Source organism: Caretta caretta, chromosome 2, assembly GCF_965140235.1.
Source record: "Caretta caretta isolate rCarCar2 chromosome 2, rCarCar1.hap1, whole genome shotgun sequence".
Lineage (NCBI taxonomy): Eukaryota > Metazoa > Chordata > Testudines > Cheloniidae > Caretta > Caretta caretta.
This window is the reverse complement of record NC_134207.1, coordinates 101,226,437-101,248,610: the sequence shown is the minus strand read 5'-3', so window position 1 is coordinate 101,248,610 and position 22,174 is coordinate 101,226,437. Positions and strand designations below refer to the sequence as shown.

Genomic DNA, 22,174 nt, shown 5'->3' with positions numbered 1-22,174 from the left:
CAATCCTGAGTAGTCATATTGAAATCAAATGTATAGGTTAGTGCGTTTTGGAGATATTATTTTCCAATGTATAGACTGTTTCTATTACTAAAACCAAAACAATAAAATTCCATTATAATCACTTGAAGTTTCATTCTTCTTGACATGCAAAAAAGAAAATCTGGTGCATGCAGAACCACATCCCAAATCTTTGACCTTTTCCCCAGTTTCTTATGAAAGAACTGGGAGCAGGAAGAGAGTTTTGATTATGGAGATTAAAAATTCAATCTTCTTTGCACTCAAAAGCCATTTGAAATTTCACCTCTTTCTCCCATATTTTACTTAATGCCACTTGAGCAATGGGGATTTTCTCTGTAATTTGTTTTGTTGTTCAATGATAGCTTACCAAAAAATCCCCAACCCCTCTCCATTCTATTCAAACATATATTAGCATAACACAGAGCTGAGTCTATGCTGGTGGGACCCAGGGCTGCAGGCCCTGTTTGCAAAGGGTCCGTCCAGGCGGAGGGACATGATGGCAGAAGGCACCTGACACTCACTCTTGCACAGGAAGCTGAGAGCTGGCTAATGGATGCTTAAAAGTTGGCTGAGACCTTGGGAGAATGCACTGATTCAGCACATCCTCTGCCATCCTCTATTCACAGATCTCCTATGGTGTACAAATAGCAATTTAAAGCTGCGCTTTCTGAGGAGAACATTGGGCAGCAGAAACATCACCTGGCCTCCCCATAGGTCAAATCCCCTCTGGATTGCAGCTGCTCCTGTACCACAGTAGTGAGACAAGGCCAGACAATAACTTCTCTCAACTGCTTTTGTACAGGTTTTAGAAATACCAGAAAGGGGGGGGGGGGGGGGCAAAATACAAAATAATGAAATAACTTCAGCACTATTCATTCTATTGACAAATTTTGGTGGGATTCTTTGTTTGTTTGTTTGTTCATTCTTGTGTATAGTGCCTTCAGACCTAAAGAAACACACATCTGATGAAGTGAGCTGTAGCTCACGAAAGCTTATGCTCAAATAAATTTGTTAGTCTCTAAGGTACCACAAGTCCTCCTTTTCTTTTTGCGGATACAGACTAACACGGCTGCTACTCTGAAACCACAAATAAATTAGACAATCTCTTGTAAATTTATAATTTAAAAATTCTATACTTTAAAGATAAGTGTATACAATTATTTATAGCATAGCTATGGCTAGAAAAGTGAGCACATAAACTCAACAGTTGCTTCCTGTTTGCATTTTTCCTGACAGCTTTATTGACAAAAATGAACATTTAGTACTTTTCACTCCTGCTAGCCCTAGAACACCAACATAGCTTGGTTTTATTCTCGCTCACTTGACATTGAAAGATTTGCTCACTAAGGGCCAGATCACACCCTTTTGATCCATGAGGGGGCAAAACGAGTCAGCTGCCTCGATAACAGTGTATCCCTAGATCCCATAGCACAGACCATGCAAAGAGCTCTCTGTTGGTCCAGAGTAGGGGAAATCAGAGTCTAGCCTAAGATTTACGCGTTATGTTAAAGATGGATTAGGTAAATCATCTTCTGAGGTCATAATAGTGATGGTTACAAAACCAAGGTACATCACTTATAAACAAACAAAAATATAAACTCATTGAGGATTCAGTGGATCCGAGGGTTGATAATGTGCTATGGAGCCAAACAAGGGACATCTTCCCCTTACATTGCTGCTTTCTGGACTGACTCTGGATAAATAGAGGACTTTTACAACAGGAATCTATGTGTCCAAATGATCATTTAAGGATGTTCAAAGGGTATTTAGTGTCCAAATGAGAATATACTGTAGGTGCCTCCCTTTAGGGACCCACATTTGAAAATTGGGCCTTTAATTATTAAGGATCAAATTCTGGCTGTCATTGATTTTTCCACAAACAGGTGTTTGCTCCATTGTTTTTGCCCATGTTCTGTTCTGCAAGCTGCTGACACACATTACTACTTCCAGGAGTAGGAGAAATCTTACGGATGTCTATACAAACGATTAGTTCAGGCAACTGGGGAGTGAATCTACCCTGCACTAGCCTGCCACGGACCATGTGGACCCTGCTGACACACATTAACAGTTTGTTAGTGAGCTTTGATCTAGTTCCTTTGAAATGGGAGTAGTGAGGAACATCAGCAGGGTCCACGAGGGCAGGTAGTCCACAACAAGCTAGAGTGATGGAGGTTCACACCCCAGCTTGCAGCAAACGAAATGTTCATGTAAACAAGCCCTAAGCAGAGGAGGGTGCTTAGTGGTTATAGGCAGATCCCAGGGTTGCAGTAATATATGTGTATCACACCTGTTTCCAAAGGCCATCTTGAATTATGCTTCTGAGGATCAGTCAGAATGTGTGTGGTCTATTGGCAAAATATTAATTCTACAGGTTTAGGGGAATAAAGAATTATGACCTGTGATTCCTCTTTTGGATCCCCATTTTCAACATGCACAGAAGGGTAAGCCAGAATGTTGCCCTATGCTTAGATGTGCATTACCATATGTACACATTCAATTAACGGCAAGAGACAGTCTGGAAAAACCTCTTTTCTTCTTCACCTCTTAATATTACATCACATATATATGTGGCAAGTTAGCAATAAATTAATTTTATTTATTCAATGAATGTTGGTGATTTAAGCAATGCTGTCTTTTCATGGTTATGTAAGCTAAAATAAATATATGGTTTCTGTTGTATATTGCTGGGTACTAAAGTTTAATTACATTATGAATTAAGTAATAATTCCACAAAATCATTTGTTAAAATCATCTAACACCACAACATATCAGCCATTACCTAAGGTAATGACCAATTTTGGGGTGAAGGTGTTATAAACGATAATGAATGGTTTATAGCAGCAATATTTAATTTTAAAAATGAAATAAAGTGTTTGAAAAACCATCTGTCACTAAGCTGCCATCTGTAGCTGCAGCATGGAAGTTACTTATGGATACCATACAGTGATGATGATGTTGCTTGTATTGAAAGCTAAAAACAAAAGAATAAAAGAAAAAATGTAAAATGCATCCAAAAATATACTGCTGTATATGTACCATTTCAGAGTCAGAATTTTGTGATCTGAAGGGGGGAAATGAAGCACAATAAAAATGGAGAAGGTTAGATTAATGAGAGAGTCATTAAAATAAAAAAAGTAGAGTTATATGAGAATATGAGAAATTGATTTTATTTGACTTATTGAAATTAAACAAGTTATTTTAACAATAATTAAAATATTACATTTTACTAAGTTCAAGGAAAGATAGAAAAAAATTTTTTATGGAGAATATTTCAAATTGTCAGTGGCTTTTGTAAAATGATTAATGATTTTCCCTGGTATCCTCTCTTTCAATTTTGGAATTTTAGTTGCCATATATTATAATGGTATTTTAGCTATGTAAGTAGTTTTCCACTCACTGTTCTCTTGCCTTTCAAGGAGACAAACTGTTTTTCTTTCCTCTAAATGAGCACAATAAAATGGGTAAGCTGTCTGGGGGAAAAAAAACAGACAAACTAGTGGTATAAAACTCAATAGAAAAATGTGGTACGGACAAGAGGAGATGTAAAGCATGTTTACAGTACACCACACAGTTTATTCTACTGGTCAGGTAAAACTTAAAAGTGTTGCTTACCATTAGAATTATCATTAGTTTACGAAATTATCCCTCCATCACCACTATCAACTTTAAAGAAAGTAAAAAAGAGAGACACGTGCATGCAAAATTGTAGTATAAAAATAACAATTCTATAATACAGAAATTTAATTCATACTTTTGAAATATAGGGCCCAGTCTTGTTGTCCATGCTCTTGAGAACAGTTCAACTCAAGTCAGTGGGTCTACTTGAATAAGAGTTACTCATATATAAAGGTGGCAGGATTGGGACATATTTTCTTTTTTATTAGAGTAACTTTCAACTCTTTAACTAGCATTTATATATCTTCCAGAATAGTTTGCAGCTTCCAGAAAGCCATACCAGTTATGAAAGTATGGTGTAAAAAGTCAGCTAAGTGAAAAATAGAATAAAAATGTAAACTACAGATACATTTAGAAAAGTTAAAGCTTTGAAAGATTTCCGTGTCCCTGCTTGGTGTAGGCAAACCAACGGATTGCCTTTCTGTCAGGCAAGTACTGATGGAGATAAATGTAAAGGCTGTAGTGCACTCCTAATTTTTACACATAAACTGCAACCAGAGCACGGATTTATGCTTCAAGGCAACCAGATTTCTCCTTGTGTATATTTAAACATGGCTGTTGCACTCATTCCATTTTGTTTAAACTCCTTTAAAACCAAACACAGGCTTTGCCCCCTCCTATGCCCCTCCTAATTATATACTTTTTTGTTTGAAGAAGCAAGCCCTTTATTGCTTATAATTTCAGCTATCACTTGCTTGGGCACCGTCTGCAGATCAATAGCACGTAGTTAAGTGAATGAAAAGGCTAAATGTGATCGTCGCTTGCAATGCAAGGTTGGGTGTTTTTTTCCCCTTGAGCTTTTAAGTGCTGCTCTTGGGTTTCGTTTCAGAATACTAAATTCCAGTCGCAGGTATTTAGTAGCTGCACATGCAGAGCTTTTTGTCTTAAACTAAATATCTGTCATTTTTAAAGTCCAGACTACTGACATAGGCTATAATAAAAACTAGCGTGCAACCTGCAATTTTACAGATTCCATTGCTGGTGGCCATACATCTTTGATGGCAAAACTACATTGGCTGCAGCACCATAAAAATCAATAAATATTAACCTTTTCTGACACTTTCTGCATGGATGCTTTATCAATTGCTGTCAGGTGATAGAACAGCCAGTGATGTACTGTATTTTTCAGCTAAGAATCTATAACAAACTTAGAAATCAATGGAGATTAACAAGCTTTTTAATAAAAAAATTACCAATGGACTTTTCAGTTCCCTATGATAAAAACAAAACCAACCAATGGTACTACTGGATAAAATGTTCACCATGGATGCCCTTAAAAATGTATAAAACCGAACTGAATATTTTTAAAGAGAATTTAGAACTAAAAATATATTTGTGTGTCCCAGGTTGAGTAAATCCACTTTTAAATTTCATGTCCTAATCCTTACAACAGATGTAGGATAGAGAGAAAAATAAAAACCCATCCTTTGTTGAAAAACACTTAAAACACTTGACATAATTTCTAATGGTTCTGATGGAAGTGGAAAAAAAGGTTTAGTGGAAAGTGAAAATATGCATTTCAGGTTGCCTAAATCACCCATCTAGTACAGCTGCAACAGTAAAACATTCAGTTCTAATCTTACGCGGCCTTAAGGCTTTCAATTATTGGAAAACATCTCCCACTCTACAATCCATACTGCGGTGAACTACTGAAAATATTGCAGTGTGTTCAGTTTAATAGCATAGATACTGTTCTTCCTGTGTTGCATGTCGTAGTTCTTTCTAGATAACACTAAACTTATGTGCCTAATTTTGTTTTTTCCTGTTTTTAGTTTCCAATTACACATTAGGAAAATTTATTAAGGTCAAGATCAGCTAGTTCCGCCAATCAATGTCAATAGGGATCCACCTACCCAGAGCATTAAACTGTGTTTAATACAGTCAACACACTTCTTGCTAAAACTATTTATGACACAGTTTGGCCAGGTAGTATGGACTGAGTAAAAGCACTATTTAAAAACAAGCGTTTTCTACAGACTTACACAAAAACACAAGTTCTCAAACTATTCTAACATGGGCCCTGCTCCTGCAACCACATGAACAACTTTATGTGCATGATTAGTTCGATGGGACTACTCATAGGCATAAGTCTTTGCAGGATGAGGGCCAAATTGTCTTAGAAATCAATTTCATATATAGCTCTTTCTAAACAGACACAATTACACTATGATTAAATATGACTGGACACAGGAGGCAATACTTCCTTTTAATCCTTTGAAATGTTAGTAGTAAATAGCAAAGCCTAGCCAAGAATGTAGACATTCACATTTCACCAACATATTAGTCTAGACTTGAATGGTGAAGTCAGTATCAGATGTACAACAACCTATGAGAAAACAAGTAGCTGCTCTGAGAAGTGTCGTGTTGTGTCAATGGGAGCTAAAATCAAATACACTAAAAGCTTTATTATCAAAATCTCTAAAATGTAACTGAAGAGAAGTACAATTTTACATTTGCCATTGCTTTTAGTAACATTTGTATTTTTCTCTTATTCCAACAAAAAAAAACCCCAAAAAACCCCTCTTTCCGTCAATCAACAACAACCAAAAGTCTCAGCAGAACTATACAACATTCTCTCTTCTTGGATCACAAATTTTAAAGTGATTTTAAAAGAAAATTAATGGCAAAAATAACTCTAATCAGTTCACTTCACCCATTAATGTTAACATGACAGGATACGTATTGGTTTTCAAAATGATGGTTTGGGAGAAAAAATAACTGTTATTTTAGCTGACGGCAGAGCTTACAAACTAATAAACTATAAAGAGAGTTTTTGAAAATAAAAACAAAAATCAAATGCACCTATCAGTGTTTCATTTCAAATTTGAGACTTGTCACAAGAAAACATTCTTTCCACATAAAGTACAGCAGACTCACCAGATAAATAATGGGCACTCACCTTACCAACAGGGTAATCATCAGGTCATGAGCCACTTTTATGAACCCGCAGAGTCACCTATCTAAAAGTGCTTCATGCTCAAATCTGAATTACGTTATAAGAAGCATGCTCCTAAAACATCAAACATTATTTTCCCCCCACTGGCTGACATGAAAGCTACAACAGTTTTACAGCAACCTTCAAGAATAAGAAGCCCTGTTCTTTCCTTAAAGTTATCTTTAAATAATTCTTTCCCAAAATTCTCAATGGCGAAGAACCTTACCATTGAGAACTATTTATTCATTTTAGTCCATGCTCAAATAGCATCCCACAAGCTTTCAAATTTTTCTCTTCAACAGGTGCCTCTGCTCCACTCCACTTTAGAAATCATAGCTTTCCACTCAACATCTGCCATCCAGGTATAGAAAACAGCTGTTTTTTTTAAAATAAGGAAAATGGGTTTACAGTTTCCAATTCATTTCCTCCTGTTTAACTGTCTTTGTAACTTTGGATGTCCAACAGAGACTCTGCTTTTCTGCTTAGTTCATTTGTTTTATATTCTAAACTTTTATCATTTTGTTTTAAATTTGAAATCCCTATACACATCAAAATAAATATGTCTGCTTAACTGGTCAATCCCATGAGCTGAAAGGTTTAAGGAATAGTTTATTCATTGAACAACCCTGAACTTTAAAAATAAAGAGACGGTGGAGGGTTATATTTTACTATTGTTTTAGCTCTGCTGATCTATGATATACATAAGGCTAGATTTTAATTACAGCTGGCAGATTTCATGATTCTCATATTTTGAAAAATAGTCCATGACTTTTGACATTTTCGAATTTTTGCATGAATGGATGGATGTAAGAGCAAACTGGTGAACAAATATCACAGAGAGTCTTGAGAGATGCCAAGTTAAACCCTGTATGACGTGAAGGCTAATAGAATGACCTCACCGCACATTAAGCAGTAGGGGCTGTTGTCTGGCTTGTAGGAAAAGGTGTGCGGCCCCCTTTAAGGCTAGACAGCCAGAGAGTGACTTGCTGCAGCAGCTTATCAGACCAGGTAAACAAGGGGACACTGACCCATCCCATCCACCCACCCTCCAGTGACCGGAAGAGAGAGGAGACTATTTAGGTCCATGCTGGTGCAGGAAAAAGCCCTCTTTTACTTAGACCAGGCAGGGCAGCACCCTCCCTCCCACCCAGGGAAACAGTTAAATACCAGGTTTTGTCACGATCCACTGTGGGGATTATATGCTAGCTGCTCCTCTCTTGGAGGGCTGGAAAGAAATTTTTTCCCTCACTGCCAGATTGGCCAAGGTGAGGTGCATTCCCCATAGTGGGTCTGGGGCTTAGTTGGGACAAACATGAAAAGGGCATTAGGCTATGATGTCGCAACTCATGATGTAAGTATGGGGCAAATATCCAGTTCAGGTACTCTGTAGGGAAGGGATATGGTGATCAGATAAAATAAACTGGGAAAGACTTTAAAGGAGGTATCCTTTAAAGAAGCAGAAATGGGGGGTGGGGGGGGGGATTTGGGGCTACTGGGATTGGTACAGCAGGGAGCCAACCCCCTCTCCTTTATAGCCCCCCCCCCCCCCAATAACCCTCATTTGAGAGGGAAGTGGCCAGGTCCTAATAGGTAATGGACATCCAAAGTTTGAAATCATTATGTTCAAATGAGGGTAGACTTTACAAAGACAGCCAAAGGGAGTTCCTCATTAATAGTCACAGGAGGAAATAAATTGGAAGCTGTAAACCCATTTTCCTTATTTTAAAAAAATAGCTGTTTTCTATACCTGGGTGGCAGATGTTGAATGGAAAGCTATGATTTCCGAAGTAGAGTGGAGCAGAGGCACCTGATGCTGGGGATCTGGATGGGTAAAGGGAGGGAAACCCAGGTATGTGTAAATGATTATGGAATTACATGCACTTTATACTTTTATCTGCAGGATACTCTCTGACATTTAGAAATAAAATTGTGGTCTAATTAAACCACATCCAGTATCTCCTGTCCTGCTCTAGCATGGCCAAACAAAGAAGCAGCTCAGCAACAAACAATATAGTGACACAAAGGACGAGAATAAGGGACTGTTAGGGCCAAATCTTGCAGTCCTTAGTAAGGCTTAATTTTCAATTGCATTAAAAACTTTTATGTCAGTAAATATACTCCTTTTGGCATAAACTTGTTTTGTGGTACACACTCATGTCCATGGACTTTAGACATTTTAAAACTATATTCCCCAAAGTTCACCCTTTTCTTTATGATTACCTCCTTGACATTCAAAAAAAAAAAACTACTGTGACAGAAATTTTTTTCATCTAAGTGGTTAAATAGTTGCTGCCAAGAATTTTCAAACACCATTTATCTGAATGTCAGCTGTGCACTCTGAATCCGAAATTCAGATAAAATGAATTTCCAGAATCTGAAAGATTTGGATGTCTCCTGAGCCAAAATAATTAGGGTTTATCTTTGTCACTATCACAAGATGCTCTTTGCTTCAAAGTAGATATTTTGATTTTTTTGGTAAATCTTCTGGAGATGAAGCTCTAGGAATTTACACCTACTATTATTTCCTGGTCTTTGGACAGATGCAGTAAGATAGAAACCAGAATGTACATTTTTGGCAAGATGCACAGAGACACAGGTACAAACTTACAGTAGTAATGTAGCAGCTGTCCTAATGCCTTGTTTGCAGATGCGTTGACCACCCCTACATTTCAATTCCTAAATGTCAGACAGTAACCAGCTTTTTCCTTTAGTTACAGAGCATCAAGCTTTCCCTTAAAAACCTTCTGGTAACAATCACCTAGGTTGTTGAAACTTTTTTTGAAAAACAAAAGAGGTGTCATGAATAATAATAATAGTATTAGCTGATTGTACAGTAGTTGCAAATATTCTTCATTGTGTCCTAAGAGACCAGCTTACAATTTTATCCCCACCTTTCTGAAGACAATGGAACAAATTAACTGTTGGTGTAAATGGGTGAAATTCAATTGAAGTCAATGGAACTGCATTCAATTCTACCAGCAGTGAATTTAGCCCAGTGTCTAGAAGTCTAGATCAATTATTGACATTTTCCGAAGACTACAGACCTCTATGCTTATTTACACTAAGCCCCTTTGTAATTTATATGTCACTTGTACCCATTTTATGGCCCCCTAACACTGCCAGGGCATATTATATAAGAATTAGATAATATAGCTAAAGGAGAAAATAATCTGTGTGAATTTAGCAGTGTCTTCAAGGTCCTTTATATTGCACATTCTCTTCATCATTTTCACCAGATTCTTATATTATGGTATTGATGAATATATTGTACTGTGTTTGAATATGATTAATAGAGGACATGCATAAAAATATTCCTTTGGAATTTAAGATATTTTCATCTGCCTTTTTGGAACTGACCTACTATATGATCTTCTGACATTGAAAAAAACTACAAGGTACAGTATATTATCTCATTTCATATGTTAACCAAGATGAGGTGAGGCCTCATCGGGAGTACTGTGTCCAGTTTTGGGCCCCACACTACAAGAAGGATGTGGAAAAATTGGAAAGAGTCCAGCGGACGGCAACAAAAATGATTAGGGGTCTGGAACACATGACTTATGAGGAGAGGCTGAGGGAACTGGGATTGTATAGTCTGCGGAAGAGAAGAATTAGAGGGAATTTGATAGCTGCTTTCCACTACCTGAAAGGGGGTTCCAAAGAGGATGGCTCTAGACTGTTCTCAGTGGCAGCAGACGACAGAACAAGGAGTAATGGTCTCAAGTTGCAGTAGGGGAGGTTTAGGTTGGATATTAGAAAAAACTTTTTCACTAGGAGGGTGGTGAAACACTGGAATGTGTTACCTAGGGAGGTGGTGGAATCTCCTTCCTTCGAAGTTTTTAAGGTCAGACTTGACAAAGCCCTGGCTGGGATGATTTAGCTGGGGATTGGTCCTGCTTTGAGCAGGGGGTTGGTCCTGCTTTGAGCAGGGGGTTGGACTAGATGACCTCCTGAGGTCCCTTCCAACCCTGATATTCTATGAACCAAGAATAAGGAAGCAGCCTTCCTTCTATGGGATTTCTCTCTATCCCCACTTTCTTTAGTGCAAACAATTATAGACAAGCTCCTCTTTGAACTGCTAATTTTTTAGAGGTCATTCAGCCCATAATTTCAGGTCCTAGTCACTATCCTGATGGTCCTTCTTATGAAATTGGACCCAGTGGGAACATTTTTCCCCTCTGCTTAGTCTATGGGTCAGCATTTTCCTTCCCTTGTACTTCTTAATTCCCTTAAGTGGCAATTATTTAAGGCACAGTTAGAGAAGGTACAATCTACATTCATCCAATAAAACCTAAATATTAAAAAGGACAGAAAAATCCAATCTGGTTACTAAGGATATATGGAACAGCATTTAGGATTTGAAAGGTACCAAAGATCAGGCAAATGAAAAAATGGGAAAAATTATGAAGAACTGTTGGAAGTATAATGTAAATTAGAAAAGTAAAAAAGAGAAATATATGTCAGATAGACAAAATATCTTAATTACAAAAGGTGAATAACCAACATTCAGTCAAGAAATACTGGACTGGTATACATCTAATCGGAGAAAGCAAACAAAAGGAAATCCTAAATAAAAACTTTTTAGGATGGAGTGCCAATGTTTAGTTAGTCTAGATGCATCAGACGAAGTGGGTATTCACCCACGAAAGCCTATGCTCCAATACGTCTGTCAGTCTGTAAGCTGCCACAGGACTCTTTGCCAGTGTTCAGTGAGTCACCAAAGTGATTATTGTTGATGGCCCAGCTACTCATTTTGTTTCCGTCTAGCAAAGCACTTGAGCATCTACATAACTGATTTCAGTGGACTGCTCACATGCTTAAAGTTACACACATGCTTAACTGCTTTGCTGGATCAGGGCCTATTTATTCATGTAATTCAATCACTAAAAGCCAATATTCAAGACTTGAGATGATACTGAGTTGGAAGGCAAATGAAAGCAAATTGCATACAAATGTATACCTATCAGTTCAGTTATAGCAAATAGTATACTTTTTCAGTGCAGGTAACTGTATGGTAGTATAAGCATCTAAAAGGAAACGAAGAAGGAAAATATGCAATATGATCAGGAAAGAGACAGGAGCACTGCTGAAGGACAAAATAAAAAGCAGGCTCTGTACAATGTACAGCTGTAGTGATAAAGGCCAACAGGTGGTGATATTATGTAGGCAATAATATACTCTAAAATGTGGTTATACTGAAATATAGTGCCCCCAGGTCTTGGGAGCACTGTCAGTTTAAACGCTCAAGAAGTGCAGTCATCTCTTCATAATTGTGATCACACTAAGTATTGTTATGCTTTTATATTAAATTTAAGCTGGTATTTACAATTAAACCTGTAGTTTGACATTCTTCTTAAATGTTTTATTTATCTTATCAATACATACACTTTGCTCACATGAATATAGAATGACTATATTTCCTATGAATCCACCATAACTTCAGATTGTGTAATGGATTGGGATATCCATTCATAAAAGAGTTTTTGCTAATAAGAAAACAAATTAATATTTTAGTAGTTTGGTGCAGTCTACATTACAAAAAATCTGTATGACTCCAATGAAATAGTAGGTGTAGCTTTATTTCTGAATTCATATCTTTCTAGGAATAGTTCTTTATTTCATTGTTTCCTTCTTGTAACTTTTTTCTGACTATTCTAATTGTCTGTTGTTGTATTTTATCTTTTCATAGTATTTGAAAACACTAATTCAACACTAAACTATAATTTTATTATTTAAATTTATTGTATACTATTTATTATGCATATTTATACTCTAGCAAAATTCAACATTCATGTCTTTTCCAGTTGTGGTGACTTGTCTTCAGGGAATTCTTGTACATCTACATTATAATATTTCAGCTTTGCGTTTAAAGTTTTATGTTAAGTACATACTAGTACATTTTTAGCTCCAAATAAGGTAATAAAATAGTGTTTGATATGTTCCGCATGAAGGATGAATTTATCTATAAATGTAATGGACTAATAGCTTGCCTAGAAGAGGAGTCTGATCATCTTTTAATCAATGATTCTGCCATCTATGCAGGATGGGAAACGTTTTTTTGTGCACTCCAGCTGGAGCTCAGCACATGGTTGGCAACTTGAGAAGTTTTCAGAGCAGATGCTTTGTTACAGCCTAGTCCCCTGAGAGTTGTGGTATGACTGCTAAAGAGGTCAGGTACAACACATAGTTTAGGAGACGGCTGAGTATTTCTAGGGGTATGCTACATAGGGTAGAGACTATGCTAACTACTGGCTGCAGAACCACATTCAACCATGCTATGGTAGTATATTTTGAAACAAGTAAGGGAAAAAAGGAGGGCTATCTGGCTAGCCTTAGCTCAGAGACATAGAAGACACCAAGTACCCTCCGCAAAAGGTCAATAAGCCAAAGGAGACCTTTCAACACACCACAGAGGCACAGGTTGTTCAGGAATAAAGGCTCATCCTGGAAGATATCATATACTCATGTGATGAGCTCAGGGTAGGCCTGGAGAGTGCAGCCCAAAGGATGTGGATCCTGTCAGTTCCCATCAGGATCACTACTACCCTTGGTATCCCAGAGGACAATTACAGACTGACATGTATAAACCAATCTAATCCCTCATTCTACCTCTGACACTTTCTAAATGCCATGGTGACAAGGACTAGAAGATAACCTGTGAAACTGGAACATGGAAACAAGTTTGAGGGGCTGCACACTCATCAGTCTTCTACAGAAAAATCCACAACAAACAGTGATGGTGACATAACTCTGGGCCTCGGTTTTACAGCATTAGGAAGGACAGAGTTTAAAAATGGAGAATTCAGAGTGTCAAGATGTTAATACTGGGAGATGTTCATATAGTTTATGTTATGTAGCAAGCACCCTTGAGGACCAAGGTATATATAGAGGGACATGGACTAGAGCACACAGATATGTGGCAATGTTGCTACATGAAGTGACAGAAACACTCACATAGCCCTGGTGTGATCATTAGAATGGTTTCCTTAATGGTGGACACAGGAATGCTTTGTAGGACTTAACTCTCCCATGAGGTCTGCATAGGAACTTAACAAGTACAGTGCTACTGCCAGTGCTAGCCATCTAATGGGCTGATGAGGGAGGCAGCCATGGACCTGCACTCACTTCAGCACCTCTAGTTGATGGAAGAATGGCGCACAGGCTGACAGTAGCTCCCCCTGCTCCATGTCACTCATCAGCAATACCTGTTGGCTGATCTGACTGACAGGATGAGGTAGCTGTAAAAGGAATTCAGCTCAGCCTTTGTTGCTTTGCAATAGTGGCTACCCAAACCACATATGCAGCTTATAGTGAGGGAAAGGAAAAAAAGGCTCCGTGATCTCAGCAAGGTTTTACCCCACCTGCTATTTAAAAAGGCCAAAGCCTATAGGTAGGACCCTACCAAATTCATGGTCCATTTCGGTCAACTTCATGGTCAGAGGAATTTAAAAATTGTAAATGTCGTGATTTCAGCTACTTAAATCTGAAATTTTACAGTGTTGTACTTGTAGGGGTCCTGACCCAAAAAGAGTTGTGGGGTGGTTGAGGTGCTGCTACCCTTCCTTCTGCGTTGCTGCTGGCGATGGCGCTGCCTTCAGAGCCAGGCAGCTGGAGAGCGGCGGCTGCTGGCCAGGATCCCAGTTCTGAAGGCAGAGCTGCTGCCAGCAGCAGCATAGCAGAGGTAAGGATGGCATGGTGTGGTATTGCCACCTTTACTTCTGTGCTGCTGTCTGCAGAGCTGGGCCCTCAGTCAGCAGCCGCCACTCTCCAGACGCCCAGCTCTGAAGGCAGCAGGGCAGAAGTACAGATGGCATCGTTTGGTCTTGACACTCTTATTCTGTGCTACTGCTGGCAGGGTGCCCAGCTCTGAAGACAAGAGTGGCAATGCTGCAACCCCCCTAAAATAATCTTGCAATCCCCCTGCAACTCCCTTTTGGGTCAGGACCCTCAATTTGAGAAACGCGGCTCCCCCCCATGAAATCTGTATCATATAGGGTAAAAGCACACAAAAACCCAGATTTCATGGGGGGAGACCAGTTTTCATGGTCTGTGATGCGTTTTTCACAGCCATGAATTTGGTAGGGTCCTACCTATACGTCATTCCTATACAGAGAAAGATACTGTCAGGTGGCTGTTTTCTCAGGCATATAAAGCCTAGTGCTAGAAGTGGGTGACAAAATAATCAAATGAATTTTACATAGCTTAATTTTCTGTGAAACGCAATACAAAGTAATGTACATAGGTTGCAAGAAACCTAGCTTCCTCCTTTACAAACGGAAAATCATTTATTCTAGGTTTTTATTTCAAGCACACACTAAAATTACTGTTCTTCACTAAAGAGGAAAGGGACTGCCTGCCAATCAATCTGACATGCTATTGAAAGACTGGCACTAATGGCTGTGCCAAGAGCGAACCTGTTTGAAGCAGAGCTGTTGCTGCTGCTTCTTCTCTTTTACGTAAACCAGTCAACAAAAAAATGTTTTATCTAGCTAGGAACCCAAGCAATATTCTGCTAAAGTAATAGTTTCTAGTTGTCTTGAGTATCTATCATAACAAAGACCGATTTTTTATTTTGTTTTTAAAATTACGGCATTTAAAATGTATTTTACTCTTCTGTGGAAATATAAAATATCAATGAAATTGTACCAAGGAAAAACTTAAACGTGGCTGCAAACAAGATTATATATCCATGGCAAGAAATATAGTTTTGTATATGTACCCAATCGGCTTCTGTATGTCAACCTGTTAATTAATATGTGGCATATGATTTAATGTTTACTGGTTTGATGAATTCAAATACATGAGGTGAAATTAAACTGGTTTGTGTAAATTTTCATTATTCAATTCCCCTGCCTCATTTTCCTATTTTTATTTTCTAATGTAACGGTTAGAAAAAAGATGTTGAAGAAAAAGGGAGTGAGAAAAGAAACAAAAATATTAAGAACAGAAACAAAATTGCCAGAACAATAGTGTAATTGTTACGTTATGAAATTGTGTGTATTCAATTCACATTCTGAATAAGAGTGCAATTTCCACTTGATAATACAGTTATACCTTGATAAAATCACATAATAGATCATACTATAACTTTTAGCAATCAATTTTTCCCCTTAATAATTTGATAAATGTAGCTGTCAAGTGGGATAAAGATCACAATTTTATTTGGGCTTAACTATTTGAACTTTCAGGATTCCATTCATGAATATTGCAACCGTTACAACTGATAGGATCACGATTTTGTCCCTTGTTGATGATGTAATCACACTGAAGTTTGCCTGTGTAACCTTGTTTCTCAGAAGCGAAGGAAACTGCAAGAGAAATTTATGTGGGGCGCAGAAGAGTACAAAGTTTTGGAAGGCTTACTAGAAATAGCTCAGAAAAAGGATTCCTATATTTATCAGTGAATGAAACTTCGTTGGAAACTTTTCCTTTTATTCATCATACTCTGGAAAGAATTAAAAACACAGATATAGTACTTTCCTCCTAAACCAGGATAGAAAAGAGCAGGATGAAGGCCTGATGTACTAATCAGATGATTCATTGAACTGCCTTCCCATGAATTTCTGATCTAAGGAGCCAGTAATACAGTAGGGATATTGCCAACAAAAAGCCTGCATTTCAATAGGGTTCTTTTAACATCCTTTTTTTAATGAATGTTCTCACATATTTTATGGAGAATTTAAGCACATACTAGAAGGAAAATTATTTCAGGCAAGTATATCTGCAGTCAGATAAAGGGCTTGTCTACATGGGGACGCTCATCCAAATTAACTTTTAAAGTGAATTAATTAAACCCCTTTCAACCCCTGTATGAATGCTGTTACTCAGAATTAAAGTGTCCTTAATTCGGTTTAGCTTAATTCACATCCAAATTAATCTTTTCATTTTTTTTTAAATATGCTATATGGAGCTTTATGTGCTCAAAGTTCCATACAAATAATTAATCATAATAGCTACGTAAATTAAGCATTCCTGCAGCTATTTTACAGATGAGGAAAAGGAGGCAGAGAGCAAGCTCACACAAGTCAGTAACACAGCAAGGATTAGAACTCAGGATCTTCTGACTTCCAACCCCCCTGCTCATTCTTGGGGATCATGCTGCAAGCAAGCAAGCAAGCAAGCAAACAAACATGACAGGAGAAAAACTCATAGGACCATCATGCTTCCAACCTTCCATTCCTAGGAAAAAATCACTGAGAAAGTATTGTCAACCAAGTCCCAACAACATGTGACATGTGCCAACATTCTGGATGCTTTGCAATCATGCTTCTGTGGAGAGAACAGCAGAGACAGCATGGGAGCACGAAAGGACAGCCTCTTTATGACTATGGATAGTGATCACATCTCAGTACTCATACAACTTGACAAGCTTTCGAAACAGTTGTCCACATTTGCATGACACAGCTATTTTCCCTACAATAGCATCATTCCTCTCCAACAATACCAAGAAAATAGCGATAGGTAAATTGTTCCTCTTCCCTCAAAGAAGCATTTTACCTTCACTTTTAATATTCAGAAAAATGGTGAGATGCTATGGTCTGTGCTGCCAATGATATACTGGTGACACCAAGATGTACATCTAAGTATTCTTACAAGATGTCACAATGCTTACAAGAAAATAGCTCCTAGATGAAGAAGAAGTGGTTCAAACTGAACCCAGGGTAATATCCACCATTAATACTGCTCAGAAAGGGTGAAACACTTTGAAAAACGAGCTGGGATACTGTTCCCCCACAGCTTCCATCCAAGCCCTTCTGCTTCCCCCGGTGCAAGGCTTCCTGGTCAACTCATTATTCAACCTGAATGATCATGTAGCATCAGTGGTGAAAAATATTTTCCTCTTCCTCCAGGATGCTTGGAAATTTCACCCTGTACTCCCAGACAAGCATCTGCCACAGAGATCCAGGCATTTGTCACCTCCCAACTGGACTTCTGTAATACATTTTTCCTGATGCTGAAGGTTGATGCAATGCAGAAGCTTCAGCTTCAGCAGAAAGTGGCCACCCACTTTCTTAATGAGAAATTACTCTAAACAGATCAGCCCTGTGTCTTGGTCTTTCTATTGGCTCTCAATCCACTTCTGTTACTAGTTCAAGGTCTTGGTCCTGATCTTCAAATTCCTTAACAGGTGAGAACCTGATTACATCAGAACTACAATTCTACCCATAGACCACCAAGATAACTGAACTCCTTTGGGTCAACATGGCTTAAGATGCCCAACACAAAGTATCTGAGAGCCGGAGATAAAAAAAAATTCTTGATCAAGGCGATGTGGCTGTGGCATAATTTTCAGAGAAGCTTAGATTAATCCACAGCCGAACTGTAGGGCACAGTGCAAGATCTTTCTCTTTGATAGAGTCCTTTTTCCATAACTGAAAGTATTAGACACATAAAAAAATGAAAAAACCACCCAAACAAAATCCAGCCATGAATACCACTCACTCTTCTTCCCACAAGGACTCTTGACACTACAGTGATGTGGACTATAGAAAACCCTAAAATACTTCAATGAATCAAAAAGGCAAATAGCTACAAACCTTTCAAAAGTCTTCCCTTTGACCCCTGCCGATACCAAAGAGAAAGCAGGCTATAATTGTCAAGCAGTGCAGAAGAGGGCATGTATGACTGATGGGAACCAGTAAAAATCTTCCAAGGGGCTCATGTGGAAACACTTTAAACACACACACTCTATGAATATTTGAATTTTTGAATTTTTAGATTGTAAATTGGAGGGCAGGGACTGCCTTTGTTTGTGTTTTGTATGAAGCTGAGAGCATCAATGGCTCTTAAATAAATAATAAAAATCATAATATATTCTTAAAATCTTCTTGCTAATAAATATCTACAATACACTTCAAAATTATTAACAAGCACATCTTGGCATGGTGCATATTCTTCCTTAATACTTCTGGAAGAAGAATGAGTGATGTTGCAGACAGCCTTTCCATTGATCCTATTTGTAATTATTACTGGTAAGCATAAGTTGACGATAAAGCTGGAACTTACTGTGTCCTCAGTTTTTACTTCGTCAGTAATACCACTCATGGGAAGGGGATAAAATGAAAGTGCTATACAGTTGTAAAAGGACAGATCAGAGTTTTTTCTGGTGCACTGTAAATAAAGAGAATATTGACTACAAGAGTAAGATTATTACTAGCTCATTTAGAATAATATCAAAAGAGGTCTAAATGGCACATTTACCTAACCCATTAGTACTTTTCAGTTGGAACTTGAAACAGCTAATAAGATATCAAAAGTTAGAAGTCAGTGAGTCACTCTGTAAGTGAATCAGAAGTGAGAATGCTATTAACCAAAGGATGTCATCAAAAGAGCCACCACCAGAAAACCATTAACAAAGAGACTGTTTCATCATGACTCCAGATCCCTCTCTCAGATGATTTTTAATTTGTAATTACAGATCTCTGTGTGTTTCTCAGTTATAACAATGAAAGATCATATTCCTTACATGAGAAACAAATGATCTTCCCATTACTACAAATATTGGCTGCTAGCCTCCCCTAACCTAGTTCTAAAGTAAACTTTTTCCCCTCTGTCCTTGGATAGTTGTAAAATCTATCATCTTGCTATGAATGTGAACCTTTTAGCAAATAAATGCTTATTGTGATTCACTGGATTTCTGCTCACAAAATTCCCAGTGCATAAATACTGCAGATACTAGAGAAAGTGGGCCAGGGAATAAGCATAAAACACTTCCAGGATTTTATACTACTGCATGATATTATACAGTAACACCCATAGTGAAATTTTCAAAACCAGAATTGTATGAAAAACTGTATATAAATAAAATAGTTAAATAATCTGGTTGACATATAGCATTTGGGTTAATATGGACTATGTTTTAAGTGAATTTGTTTCAGCGATGGACTGGAGTTAAAACAGAACCTTTCATAAGCACATTTTTAAAAAAAGGTCTGCTGTTCAAATACAGGGCCTTTTAAAGACTAAGTAGAAAGGATTAGAGAGAAAAAATATTCTCTTTGATCACTACTGCTGTAAGAGGTGTACGGGTATCTGTTGTGGTTTACTAAGGAATATAGTTGTAAGATTTTGACTTTGTGGCAATTTATGTATTAATTCTTTGAGTTAGGAAGGATTTCAAACATTCCAAGTAGACTGGGCCACCACTGCTCAACCCCACCTCACTCCTACGGATATAGAGATTTCTGCATGCAGCGCTACCCCCTTCCCCCACTACTGGCCTCTCCCCGACAAGTATGGCTCCATCAAGACACCTATAATGTCACATTATAATGTCACACTAGTAGCTATGTGGCCGAGTTTGTTAGGAGTTAGAGTTACTTCACACAGAATTAACTGCCAATTGAAAATCCAACTGGATACCTCTACCATCTCCAAGGCAAACTGCTGTTGGATTCTGTGGGTCCATTCCCTGCTGTACCCCAAATGTATCCTGCAGCTCTGATACTGCTGAGCTCTGGCAGAGGGGCTTCTGAAGGGTCCCAGGAAGTGCAGTACAATGACATGAACCTGGTACTTTCCTCACAAGTGAGATCCATGACTTCTAGTTCCATTATACTCAAGATGATTTTGCAGAGGGGATGATTTTGCTCTTACAAAACAGCATTAGAACAAATGAAAGAGAAATACAGTCAAGTGAAACTAGGAGAAAAAATTGGTTTATGAGACACTTATACTCAAATTATCCTAAAGGGCTTTATAAAGTAATTAAATATTGCTATTGTGGTTTCTCTGTAGGCAAATACAACAACCAGTAAATGATCAATAACATGAATTGGACACTGACACCAGTATTATTTTGGCAAGGATTGTTAGCCAGGATACCAAAGTTATCCCCCTATTCCTTTGACCAAGTCCTGTGAAATCTTTAACTCTCAAATCGACAGCCATCAGAAATGGGTCAAAAAAGCTTGATTCAACATCTGACCTGAAGGTATGGTGGCACCTGTAAGCTCTCATGAAACTGCACTTCCCAGAAGGACAGCATGGCAACCTATATGAAGTCACAGACAATTTCTAGAGATGATCTTTCTGCAAATGATATTGTGGCACACTTTTCTGTGTACCAATTCTGAAACAGACATTACTTAACAACATATAATTCTTACTAGTCACTGGTACATTTACACAATATCCTACTATGTCTCTAGCACTACAGGGTTTCTCTAATATAAGAAATAGAGAACCACTGGTACAAACCATATTTATGACAATTTTCTCCCTGTTGCTAAGACAATCAGGGTAAAGAGCCTCATCACAGTAAGCAGCAATGAATAATTCACTCACATACACATACGCTGCTGCATAGACAGTTGGTGAACTTAGAAAGTTTATACAGGTTTGAAAGTTTCTATAGGTTCTACCAATATTCTCCATTACATATATAAAGAATCTCTCTCAAACCGGTAAAAGCATTCAATATGGAAGAAAATATGTTATGTGTGACTGCTATAATAAGAGATTATAATGTCTGGATATAGGTTTCAAGTCCAATATTCATTTCCTATTATGTGAAACATGATCTCTTGTCTGACATATGTGAAATTGGTATTCAGCCAACTGGACTTTTGTTTGCACATTCAGGTTTTATCTAATATGTGCTGAAATGGCATGATGAGTGGTTCCAGAATGGACAAAAAGAAAAGGAGTACTTGTGGCACCTTAGAGACTAACCAATTTATTTGAGCATAAGCTTTCGTGAGCTACAGCTCACTTCATCGGATGCATACTGTGGAAAGTGTAGAAGATCTTTTTATACACACAAAGCATGAAAAAATACCTCCCCCACCCCACTCTCCTGCTGGTAATAGCTAATCTAAAGTGATCACTCTCCTTACAATGAATGTGTATGATAATCAAGTTGGGCCATTTCCAGCACAAATTCAGGTTCCCCCCCCCACAAACCCACTCTCCTGTTGGTAGTAGCTTATCACTTTAGATAAGCTACTACCAACAGGAGAGTGCGTTTGGGTGTGTGTGGGGGGGAAAACCTGAATTTGTGCTGGAAATGGCCCAACTTGATTATCATACACATTCATTGTAAGGAGAGTGATCACTTTAGATAAGCTATTACCAGCAGGAGAGTGGGGTGGCGGGAGGTATTTTTTCATGCTTTGTGTGTATAAAAAGATCTTCTACACTTTCCACAGTATGCATCCGATGAAGTGAGCTGTAGCTCACGAAAGCTTATGCTCAAATAAATTGGTTAGTCTCTAAGGTGCCACAAGTACTCCTTTTCTTTTTGCGAATACAGACTAACACGGCTGTTACTCTGAAACCTGTCAGAATGGACAAGAATACCTGGCAACTGGAAAGACATAGCACAATGAAGCTTACTGCCTCCATTCACAAAACTATACAGTTGTTTAGAACATACTAAGATTTTTTAAAACACTGGGTGACTGCACATAAAGGTGCCAAGGAAAGTTTTGTAACTTGTTATTTTGCATACAAGTTCCTAAGCTCTCACTAATACTGGTGTGTAGTGTTACACACAGTCTTTAGGTGTGGAGAAGTCTTTCTGGAAAACTTTTCTTGACTGAATTT

The 22,174-nt window shown here is 38.0% G+C and overlaps 1 protein-coding gene across 2 annotated transcripts in view; it reads right to left on the bottom strand.

Moving 5' to 3' along the window:
* Nucleotides 1-22,174, bottom strand: part of ZNF407 (zinc finger protein 407) — a 460,779-nt gene that overhangs the window by 110,748 nt on the left and 327,857 nt on the right. Inside the window, exon 9 of one of the 2 annotated variants that reach the window (XM_048840098.2) lies at nt 20,556-20,621. The exons of the other annotated variant lie outside the window; for it this stretch is intronic. Within the exon in view, the coding sequence (XP_048696055.2) occupies nt 20,584-20,621 (38 nt within the window). The 3' untranslated portion in view covers nt 20,556-20,583. The remainder of the gene's footprint in view (nt 1-20,555; nt 20,622-22,174) is intronic. 2 annotated transcript variants of the gene reach the window in all.